The sequence below is a fragment of the Pseudochaenichthys georgianus genome, chromosome 7 (assembly GCF_902827115.2).
Source record: "Pseudochaenichthys georgianus chromosome 7, fPseGeo1.2, whole genome shotgun sequence".
In the NCBI taxonomy this organism is placed as follows: Eukaryota; Metazoa; Chordata; class Actinopteri; order Perciformes; family Channichthyidae; genus Pseudochaenichthys; species Pseudochaenichthys georgianus.
This window is the reverse complement of record NC_047509.1, coordinates 28,035,307-28,047,635: the sequence shown is the minus strand read 5'-3', so window position 1 is coordinate 28,047,635 and position 12,329 is coordinate 28,035,307. Positions and strand designations below refer to the sequence as shown.

Genomic DNA, 12,329 nt, shown 5'->3' with positions numbered 1-12,329 from the left:
CCAGAACAATGTCAGTACCTAATGGCCACAGAGCTGCAATGTGTTAGCTTCAATGAGATTCAAAGAGCACATCTGCTGGATTGCTTTGTAGCGAAATATAGGGCATTTGTCCTCGAGAGCAAACTCTTTTTTGCCCAAATAGCAGCTGCTGAGGCTGTTCCAATATTTCTCTCTGTTTTTTTCCAAAGACATAATAGCATGATGGAAAAAGTATGTAGAAGGAGAAAATACTAAGAAAAAGACAATTTTATAGGAACAAAATTAAATGTTTAATCTACACATGTGGAGATCAATAGCATTCACTGGACAGGAAGAATATAAAAAACGAATCTATATTAGTAACCATAGCTTTTGGATAAAGTGGTGGAGTAAAAAGAAGGCTACAGATCTTTTCGCCATTTGAGTGGCAGTAAAAAAGTTCAAAGAGTACAAGTACCTAAAAATGTGTTGGCTACTTAAAGTTTGACTAAATGTTCTTACATTAAACTGCTGCATTTCAGTGTTTTCATTAGCAACTTCAATATCATCATCATCATCATCATGAATAAAACTGCTGTTATTCACATTGCTTCACTCTAACAAGGCTACACCCAAATGGTGTCATACATGATATTAACAGATGCTACATGATGCTATCTACATCTCTTTCTGGTTAATGGTACACAACTGCCACATAATGCACAACCATGTTGACTGGCTGACACATTACTGGGCTTTGAATAGACACTTATTTAACACAAGAGGCAACTTGTTGGAGCCACAGTGGTTCACCTCAATCTCAGCTTTAGTATTATTGTTATTCATCACTTATTAACAGAGTCTATGCGAGGGAAGTGACTGTGGCTCTCTGGAGAGACATTCAGAGCGAAACCACAGTCAAAGGGAAAGGAAGGAAGTCCGTCACTGCCTGCTCCACCCAAAACTGGTGGCCGGGCATCATGTAAGACACGCTGCCTAAAGTGCCTAAGGTGCAACACTTATGTTATAGACTAGAGGAATGAGCTGGAGGGAAGCCGCAGAGGGAGACGACGCTGTTCCCAGTTTCTCTCAGCGTCTCCCCCTCTCTCCCTTCCTCTCCTGCGGTTGCCGGCTGGAGAGGAGTAGCGTGCATTGGAGCTCAACAGCCGGCTTTATATACCAGTCTATTTTTAGCCCTTCGCAAGCCCAACTATTTTAAACCAATATGAGCTCATCACCGACACGAGTTGTCCAATGGGATGAGAGGCAGAGGAATAGGCCGTCCAATGGTAGGGAGAGAGAGGGGAGAAGAGGCGGGCCTACACAAGAGCCTATCATCTGCACTTAAACAGACAGCAGTGTGTCAGAGAGACAGACCTCTCACTCTGCCGCTTTTCCAAGGCACCACACACTTTTAACTATTCCACTAACCTCAGGGGGCCAATGCATTCAGCAGGGAATTGTATCCCAATAAGTTAAACAATGAATATTAGAGCTGTCTTATCATATTAAGAACATATAACATGTTCTCGCTCAAAAAAACAAATAAGGAAACCTTTTTTTGTTGTTGCTCAATTTACACTAACTGAAATAGACAAAACAGGTAGGACAAGGACAGCAAATAGCCTATACACAAATAACTGTAAATATTTTACATGTTTGCTTTTCTATTTTAGTTGTCAGCTTAAGATTGTTATGACATTTTGAGGACAATTCCACCCTGTCATGAATTTTTCTAACATAGGGTTCAACATAATTGAACTCTGACCTGTGACACTGTGAGACCCACATACGCAGAGCCAGTTACAGAGAGAATTTGGGATGACCCCTAAGATGTCCCGTCACTGTGATCATGTATGCTGCTGCATCATTGAAAAATGATGAAATAAATTCCTGTTTCTACTACTGATGAAAATTCATCTTTTTTGTAGACGATCTATGGGGATGACTTTGAACCGGTAGGTCTCGCTGCTCTGAGGTGTGTTTTTTGTTAAGACTTTGGAGAAAGGCTATGACAAGGATTACCCCGTGACTGTGAGTCATGCACACCCACCTAAATTGCTTCCCAAAGTTTTATTTTTAGACAGTCCGCACCGAAACACAACGCCCTGTGACCCATGTGTTTCTGTTCCTCCGGTGGGACAAGTTTATAGTCCCAATGACACATTTAACCTAAAAAAAGACTGGTCTGTGTTTCCCACAGTTGACCGCAAGTCCGCAAACATCATGTATTATTCAACTTTTCAGACTTACTGTAATTACTCAACCACAATGCAGATGTTCATATATTATTGTAGGTTCGTTCACCACTGCCTATTCCGTTTAGCACCAGTCGCGCTCCCGTCAGCCGCGCCCCCGCACAAAAGGTTCCAACATCCGGTTCCAACACACCACAACGGGAGCGCGCAGGACGGTCAGACCCGCTCCCTCCAAAACACCGACTCCTGCACCCTGTCATAAAATTCATCACATCTGCTGAATAATTTAAATCCAAACAATTCCTTGGGATTAAATTTAATTAGAATAAAATGCAAAGGCATAAACTATACTTGAATAGTGTAAGGCAATGCTGTAACAGTATTTATTTATTTATTTTTTCTCTGATAAAATTACAAAAGGCACAGAACATGTAAATAATTTTAGAGATTAAGACTCCCCACTGAGACCTTTAAACACATTATATCAATTGGGTGCATGCTTTAAAAAAGACATAGTAAGAATAGCAACCTTCTTTTAGAAGAACAATCTTAATGGAAAACCATTTGTGTGCTGGTGCCTGGTGTCCTGTCAATTATTTGATATGTAGTGATTAAAATGGAACAGAAATATTAAAAACCGTATAAATAGCTTTATACAGTCTATGATAAATAGTAATTGTGGTTATTGCTTAATTCTCCTTTATAAACATCTCACTTATTATTTAATTTTCTCAAATGAAGCAAAGTCTCTCTTGAAATACAAGTTTTGGCCTGTGTGATTCACAGCAAGTATTAAGCCAGCAAAATAAAATATTCATTTTAAAATGTCAAACATACTCGGAACCACATTTAATGTAGCCTAACAATTTCCCCTCACCTCGGCAAACAAAATGCCCCTATCACACACTGACCTCTAGTGAAATAACGCTGTAATTACGTCTTTAATGTATTTATAACAAGTTGTTTATCCTCTCAAGTTACTTCTGCTGTCCTGACCTGTTTTGCTCACTCACAGCGTGAAGAAAGATTTACAAATTGAGCAAAAAATACAATACACTAATCAAGTCTCGTTGGAAGTTTACTCTCAAGCACATTCTGATGGGAAGTCGACGAGACGAGGGATCTCGCAATCAGGTAAGTGGCGCGAAGAAACGTAAGATGGCAGCACAGACTCACCTGTGCGGAGCAGAAACTCCTAATATCACTATGCACTCACTGCAGTTTAATTCAGTTAGAGAAGCACATTGCGGCGGTCCACAGCCACATTTGGTAAGATTGTGTTACTCCCATCCTTTTATGACAGATGTATGCCCTCTCTAACTATGCAATTGTCTCACAATGACATTAAATATATGAAATAATCAAAGTTTAAACAACCATGTTAGGCTACTAGCTAACTGGTACAGTAGCACTTTAGTCTCACAGTCACAGAGGCCTATGACCTAGCTTAACAATGACTATATCATTAAGTACAATGTATGTGCTGTAAACTATCTCTTAATTACACGTGGTAAAAATGTTTAAGAACATAACCCTTTAGTTGTTTCTTCATTACTGTCTGAAAAGAAGACAGCAAGTTGATGTCCCTCTCGTCTCTAATTACACCTGTGTAGTGTAGGGGAGATAATTGATCAACATATTTCTGTTCTGCTATAAACCCAAACTGTTCTGGTTAGGTTAATAGTTTCATAGTAGTAAGTTCTAAAAAATGGTCTGTGGACTTATGTAAAATGTTTTACTTGCAGTTAATAGATATATAAATTAGCTAAATTTAGTTGTAACATATTCAAGTCTGTGATAGGTGACGTAGTTGGATTGCATCATTCACAAAGTCACAAAGTTAGGTCGAATGATTAAGTTGGTTCACTCGTGTTTTTAATGTACTTGTGTTTACTTTTGAATGTTTATTTGGTCTGGGGATTCTGAAAGATTTAAATCGATTTGAAAGGGGAGTTAGTAATCATTCTTTTTTTAAGTTTTCTTGTTCTTGTTTGAATCTTATGTTAAAAAATGTCTGTTGGTTGCCCCTTTTTCTTCTGCTACTATAGATGTGTACCATTGTGATAACCAACCCAATACTGTTTTCCAACCACCACTGTGATTGCACTGGTTGCCACAAATGCACAACATGACAACCTTCAGTCATATTTCAAACAGCCTAATTGATACTTTTTCTTCTCTTTGCCATTTGCATCATCCATCATATCATATACACTGTGAATTGATGACATTAGGGTTCATATCAGCCTGGTGAAACTCAACATAAAGGACAACAAGATAGAAGGAGAAGACAAAGAGCGCTCATTAAATGATGCATTCTCACTCAACCCAGGACACAGGGAATGTGGCAATGTCCATGAGTAAATGGACGTGTCTCTGGCTTGTACAGAATAGAAGCGGTGAGATCTGAGGCCAGTAATGAGACCAGAGCTCCTACGCTAATTTAACAAATTTGCGTCCCTTGTCAGAGAAATCAGAGGCTTTTTGTTCACCTTTGTTAGGAGTTCATTAGTTGAGATTAACAAGCTGACTGATCAGGAAAAGTTTGTAAAGAGGTTGTAATTATCCTGTCTCCATGACTCGAGAGTTTAGGATGTCCATGTTAGCCAGCTTTCTGGCGACAGCTTAAAGTGAGAAGTGTCATTAGGAGATTTTAAACCGACAACACTTTGCTAAAAGCCTGTCTTTTCCATCTTTCTTAACGATGTGATGCACAGGGAGATTTAAGCAGTAAGAACAACTCTTTTGTTTTGTTGGCCATATATCCCACCTCCAAAGAAGAATCTGCATCTGAAGTGGCTCGTGATCTTTTTTAGGGTTGGCTTTTTAGTACATGGCTATCAGGTCAAATGAAAGCTTTATGAGATGATTGCAGTTTTCTTGTTACTAGCAACCACATGATTATAAAACATGCAACAAGCAGCAGCGACTCATAGTGACTCTCACATGTTCAAATGATGACTGCAGCGTCCGCTGTTTCCTGCTTTGATATTGCAATAGTGCCAGTTCAAAATATCAGAACCTATTTTTACACTTTTAACCTTTACACTTTACTATTCAGGTTTTCCCTAATTTGCAGATCTCAACCTTAACAATTTTAGTTCTCTTATACTGTATTTTTGAAATAGTTTACGTGTGCACTTTGCAAGTGTTTTACCACCGACTGGATTAACACATTGGTAACTCAGCCTCTACATTTGCAGTTTCAAACACACAGCTTGTTGTAGGACTTTCTGTTGAATATCATCTGTCGCACAGGATTGGTGACTCTTATGTTACCAAATAATTTAAAATGTATATAAGATCTTGCCATTATGTAAGTTATTTATCTCGTAACATGCTCGTATGTAATATTTGCAAGCTTGCTATTTCTTGCTATTTGGCTGTCTTAGCAAAGTTGTTGTCTTGCTAGTCATTGATCATAAGGAACGTAATCATACAAATGCAATAATTACAACAGTGGTGGATAGGTTCATTGCACAAATGGAGGGTGACAAATTGCAAAAATACCAGTTCCAGTTGTATAATGTTGCTTTACGGTGACTGACAGAAGATTTGGGCCACAATAGAGACATTACAACAATGAGCGGTAGACAGCAGAGAATATAACTACTTACTGATAACAATAATAAATGTCAGTGTGTCCCCTAGGTTTACTGCTTTGGGGGGGGGGGGGGGGGGGGTGCTGCCTGAGCGGGGGGGACTGGGATATATATTTTGTAAATCTTCTGGAGCAGAGAGAGGAGCTGTGGATTGTGGTTATTGATTAATTTATCAGTGTTTCTTAGGGTCAAAAACACAACTTAAAATGAAAGTGTTTAGTTTATTTAATAAAAGAGCACATGTTCAATGTGAAAAGTGACAGTAGATATAGATTAGTTGCAATTTGGTGCTATATATATAAAAAAAGATCAGGGGGTGCGCGGGGCTCCGTTGGCGGGGCGCAGCGCCCCTCCAAGACAATGGTAGGGGAAACACTGAATGTATATTTGTTGATCTTAAAACTGAGCAAAAGTGTTTTCATCCTTAGGGAATGATACTGAGCTGCACATGCACACACATCTCATGTAATTATTAAAACATGAAGCTTCATTAGGGGTCACTCTAGCAGGGCACGTGCCATCAGTGGAGGAGAACCAGGAAGCGACCTCGTCCTCTTCTTCTGTTAAATAGTCATTTAATGATCCAGCAGGTCTGAGCAGATATGCCCATTCAAAGCTGTATAAGGCTGTTTAAACAACACATTACAGAACTTCTAATTGTAATGTTAAACTGCTGGGTCATATATTAAACAAACAATCTTCACTAATTGCAAACAAGTGTGGAGAATACATCATTTACGATTCAGAAATCCTTGGAGATAGTCTATACTTGTTCATTTGCACACAACCTAAATTCATTATTTATCCCGGAGAATGAATAAATTGTCCCGGTTAGCCCGTGATTGAACTTGAAGCTGGTGAAAAATGCAGTCAGTGCTGCCGTAGCCCAGCGCGCAGCTATCAACAGCAGAGCGAGAACAGAGGCATGGGCTTTACTTATTGCATCTGGGTCGGGAGTCGAAACGAAGGAAAATAATAATGAGGAGGAGGAGGAGGAGGAAAGAGACTCATCGAGAGACTTTGGTACTGAGAATATTAAGGAGAATGTTTGTTTTAGAATCGATTTAATGATTTTGCTCATTACTTTTAATGCTCTTCATTACTGGGCCCCAGTTTCACTTGAGTCTCTTTCCCCAGCCGGCTCTGAGGTCCTGAGGCAAGAAGAGCCTACTGGCTTTTCCATGAAACCTTCAGAAACAATCAGTGCAGAACTTTTGCTGTTGGGCACCTCAACTCTGATCTGCATTTTTGAATATCTCAAAGTGGCCCTATTACGCTCATTTTCAAGGTTCTTATTTGTATTGTATGCCTCTACTGTGACATGTTTACATGCTCTAATGTTCAAAAGGCAATGCAAGGCAATTGTATTTATATAGCACTTTTCAGCACGTGGCGATTCAAAGTGCTTTACAGATTAAAAGCAAAAGACATTTAAGAACAAATACAGCATAAATACATTATTAAAAAGGCATTTAAAAAAAGGCATAATAAGCAAAGGTAATGAAATAAAATAAATAAATAAACACAGCAGGTACAGAATACATGACTAAAAAGGCATACTGTAGTGTGAGTATGGGCAGCTCAATTAAAAGCAGCGGCAAATAGGTGCGTTTTTAGTCGGGATTTAAAAATAGGAAGTGTTTCTCCTCATACTGCCTGTGCTGCAGCACCTCTTTTCACCCTCTGTCTGGAACCAAAGCTCAAGAGTTAAATATTATAAAGAAACAAATAAATGATAGCAAAGAAAATGAGTGAGTGAGAGCACGGGAAAAACAGTTAAAGAGAGGGAGTGAGAGCATTAGAAACATTGTGAATAATGATGAAAGCTCATTTGTCCACTCTAACTAGGTTTTACTGGAGCAGTGAATAGGGGTGTGTGCCTGCATCTGTGTGTCTGCAGGGTGGCCACAAGGATCTGCGATCTTGCTCCCTCCGCCTTCCAGAGAGAGAGAGAGAGAGAGGGAGGGAGAGAGAGAGAGAGCAGTCACACGCAGAGAGGAGCTGGGACGAGAGACAGAACAGAAGAGAGCTGTCAAGCTGCGAGGAGGCAGCGGAGAGACAACTTCGTTTTTTCTTGGAATACATGTTCCCTCCATCTCTGAAGCCCACACACACACTCAAAGGATACAAGCACGCACACACACAGATGGGGAAGTGTGAGTGCTGCTGTTGAATCATTTTTAGGATCTGGACTCACTCAAGCGCGTTTGGATTCAGCATCTTTGGACTTTTTCTTACAGTGCAACACTTTGGATAAAGAGTGTGTTGAATGCAGCAGTGAGATTTTGACTGACACTTTCAGCACTTGGACTCAGTGTGCGTTTGTTTGTGTGTGTGTGTGTGTGTGTGAGGAGGAGGATGTATCGGTTGGTGACAGCGGTGCTGCTCGCCCACCTCGGGGCTTCCTTTACGGGTGCATGGAGGGCATCTCAACCAAGACTGCAGTTCACCCACTCCGGTAAGACACTTTTTTTGTTGCCATCATTCTTCACTCTTACTTAATCTGTCCCGCTCTCATTTCCCATACACACACCATGCAGGTGACCGGTTTCACACACCTTCTTATGTTTCACGTGTCTCTCTTTCATGTTGGATTCTCGCCCACTAACTGTCATGCGATATCTTGAGCAGAAATGATACCACTGCCCTTCTGTCCCTCTTTGTTTTGGTTCTTTCCCACACTCTCTCACTTCCTCTATCCTTTCAATCACCTGCATTACATTCATCTATCTCCAGTACTCAAGTTTCGCTGTAAAAGCCTGGTCTTCAGAAGTGACATGAATAATTGAACTACTTATTTTGACTCTCCAACACACTCGCAGTGTTAGAAACTGAGTTTTCCCCCCTAATGACACCTTTGTCTTTTCAATTGGTTCCCACAGCACAGTTATGGCAGCTGTCGGGTATATAAGACACCTTCCAGCACAGTTTGAGCTTATTCCAATGTAGGTCTGATCTCAGAGTTATGCCCGTTTCTTTCAGGTATGATAACATTTTACATTCCTCAGATCTGGGTATATGGTTACATTGCGACAAAAAACAAGTCAAACAGGTTGTAAACAAGCAAATACTGTAACCAGATGATCCAAACCCACTAATAACTAAGTAATTGTAGCCTAAATAAACTGAAATGTTGCTTTTTTCTCTATGATTACACATCAAAACTGTGTACAAACACACTTACAGAAAGTAGAGTGCCTCAAAGTTCAATAGTGAGTCAGGCTTTAATCTGAGGTGGATGTTTACAAAGGACAGTTTGTATTAAAGCTTTACTATCTACATATTATCTCTCTACATTTATCACGGGGTTCTAATCGCCTGACTTTTTGTTTCTCGTGCTGTTTAACAAAACTTCAATTTACTGATAGACATAATGAACAAAAGTATGAAAATGTAATCTCTTATTTAAAGATCTTAAAGGGCCCATGTCATGCTTTTCCGGTTATTACCCGTCCCCTTGTGTGTTATGAAGGTTTTTATGCATGTGAACGGTCTGCAGAGTCAAAAACCCTCAAAGTACACCCTGTAGCGAGTAAACTCTAAAACAGAAAATACCTCCCCAAAACGCCTCGTTGGAGATTTCTCATTTTCCATTGTTTGCTTCCTGGGTTCTGTGACCAATCCGCGGAGCACCTCACACACCAGGATCCCTTGGCTAACTAACAGGGAGTCCCCATTGACTTGCATAGAGTAATAGACGAGTTGGGTCTGTGGAGAAATGCTCTCCTAAACCTTTTTCTTACTCAATATCAAGCCACACTTATTGTTTTTACTTCGGCTGTGAGTGTTTGTGTGTGCTCAGGATGAGTTTCGCTTGTTCTCGCTGTATCGCCGACCTGGAAACCTGTCCGATCCTCGGAGCAGCTCCAAGCAGCGGCGAGCAGCAATGAGCTTCGCAACGTCCCGACCAATCAGAGCACACTGGGCTCACAGGGGGGGGGGCTCCAACAAGCCGTTTAGGACAGAGAGTGAATACTATACAGAGATGCTGTATGAGAAACCAATGTGAGTTTGGAAAATTGCACAATTTATCTATTTTAGTAGACCTCAACAATGGAATTATGATCAGTAGAAATGGCCATGACATGGGACCTTTAAATGTAGTGTCTTTAATAATAATAATAATAATTCATTTATTTAAATAGGCGCCTTTCAAGGCTCACAAGAAAAAGAATCAATTACAACATCTATGCAGATAGGAGGCCATTTGTATCTAATTAAGATACACATTACATTTTCTATAGAAGTCAAATCAACATCTTTGAATCAATTGAGCAATTAAGCCTCACACCCAAAGACATGGCGACTGTCATTCATTGACAAGGCAGACGCCCCCTCAGGATTTAAAATCGAGTGTCTATGTCTGTTAGTTTCAGTAATGGCTAACAAAGAAATAATTATCTGATGGCAGAAGTCCCAGATCCTGATCACAACCAAATTAATTATCTCTTGGCCTCAGGCCGATCCGTCAACCGCAGAGCAATCCATGCAGAGGTTGCTGCAGAGCGGGAAAAGAAAGCCATATTTATTCTTTGAGTAAAATACAAACCTTCAGCTTTGTATTCAGCATTGTGGATTGTGCATCGGTATTCTGATGTACTGTATTGAATATTCTTTTCCTCAATGTCTTTACCTTCATGCACTTGTTAGTTGCCTCTGTGCAGCACGTTGTATAAACACATGTTGTTTAATCAACATGTCGCTGTTTAACAGAAGCATAGTCAGTAGCTTATGCATGGTTGGATAGAAACAACAGGACTTCTGTTCAGCCGTGCCCCACGATCATATATTAGTTGTTTGCGTTGTTTACCTTGTTGGTGCAGCAGTGGGGTGTGGTTATCGTCACTGGAGAATAAACTGAAGATTGAACACGTTTTTGAAGCGCTCTGAGATGTCCTGAAGTAGGGCTGCTCAATTAATCGTATTGTAATCGCAATTACAATTATGGCTTGCAACGATTACGAAAACACCGTAATCGAAATAAAACGATTATTTTTTTATTATTATTATTACTTTATTTTTTTTAATAATTTTTTCTTTTGGTTTTTCAGTTGAATTATACTTAAAGTTCAGGGTAATCAACTGTTAAAAACATACTTTTCACATTTTTCTTCTCCAATAAATTGATGTTTTCAAAGTAAACGGATAATCGTTTTTAATAATCGTGATATCAATTATTAATAATAATAATAATAATATATAATATTTTTATAGCACCTTTCAGGAAACCCAAGGTCGCTTTACAAGTCGGGCAGGGGGGGGGAATAGGGGAAAAAAGGCAGACAGGTTAAGGGGGTGGGGGGGGGAAGTAGCGGAAAAATAAACCTATTAAACTAACTATACAGTGGGGAAAGCCTTGGTAAAAAGGTGCGTTTTGAGGGCTTTTTTGAAAATGTCCAGGGTTGGGGCGCTGCGGATTTCGGGGGGGAGAGAGTTCCAGAGGGTGGGAGATGCCACACTGAAGGCTCTGTCACCAAAAGTCCGCAACCTCTCCACCCCCCGCAGGGGGTGGAGAGGAGATCCTGTCCAGATGATCTTAGCTTCCGGGATGGAGTGTGGTAGCGGAGAAGGTCAGACAGGTATTGGGGGGCGAGGGCATGGAGGGATTTGTAAGTCAGAAGAAGGAGTTTATAGGTGATACGGTGCTTGACTGGGAGCCAGTGGAGGTGGATCAGGGTGGGGCTGATGTGCTGCCAGGGCTTGGTGTGAGTGAGCACCCAAATAATCGAGATTATGATTTTTGCCATAATCGAGCAGCCCTATCCTGAAGCATCTACTCCTCCAAGCAGGATGGGGTTCAACACATTGACCCATGTTGAGTGTTTGGATGTTTGGGTATAACAAACGTGTCGGTCAAAAGTAATGAGAAAGCAAAGGTTGCATCTTCTCATTAAAAAAGGATTTGGGGTTCAGTCTTTTGCCCTCTCAGCCATATTTGAAGCAAATCGCCTTCAAATGAAAAGCTGCTTTAAGGTATCCTGGCCTTTAGTTACGGGGCGATACACTCATGTCCCTTTAATCATGTTTACCAGAGGACACCGTAGAATAAGAAAGCAACTGATTACACGTTCTGACATAAGCCAAACAAACACAAAGGGTCTGTGAAGTGGATGAAGTCGACCAACCGTGACCTAGAAAGTACAGAGAGAGGGAAACCTTGTTGGATTCTCCCAGGTGGGAATTTAGCTCTAATGAAGTCTGAAGGAGAAAATGTGAAGAGCTGCTGAAGTAGCTGCATATTGTGTTTGTCAGCATGTGTGTGTGGGGTGTATGAAGTGTGTGAGCTTAAATTGAGCAGTTTTAGGTTCCAGGATCTCTGCCCACCTCAGCCTGGGAAGAGAACAAAAAGAAATGTGTGATGTGATGATGTGTGCAGTGATTCTGTTCACCATCATGCCTGTGTGTGTGTGTGTGTGTGTGTGTGTGTGTGTGTGTGTGTGTGTGTGTGTGTGTGTGTGTGTGTGTGTGTGTGTGTGTGTGTGTGTGTGTGTGTGTGTGTGTGTGTGTGAGTTGTGTGTGTGCGCGCTCTCCCTCTCTCTCTCTGGGAGCTCCATGCTGTGGTCATTTCCCT

The 12,329-nt window shown here is 40.7% G+C and overlaps 1 protein-coding gene across 2 annotated transcripts in view; it reads left to right on the top strand.

Moving 5' to 3' along the window:
- The first annotated feature begins 7,724 nt into the window (after positions 1-7,724).
- Positions 7,725-12,329, top strand: part of sema3h (sema domain, immunoglobulin domain (Ig), short basic domain, secreted, (semaphorin) 3H) — an 82,933-nt gene continuing 78,328 nt past the window's right edge. For both annotated transcript variants that reach the window (XM_034087411.2, XM_034087410.2), the window contains exon 1: positions 7,725-8,216. In XM_034087411.2, coding sequence (XP_033943302.1) covers positions 8,117-8,216 — 100 coding nt within the window. In that variant the 5' untranslated portion in view covers positions 7,725-8,116. The remainder of the gene's footprint in view (positions 8,217-12,329) is intronic.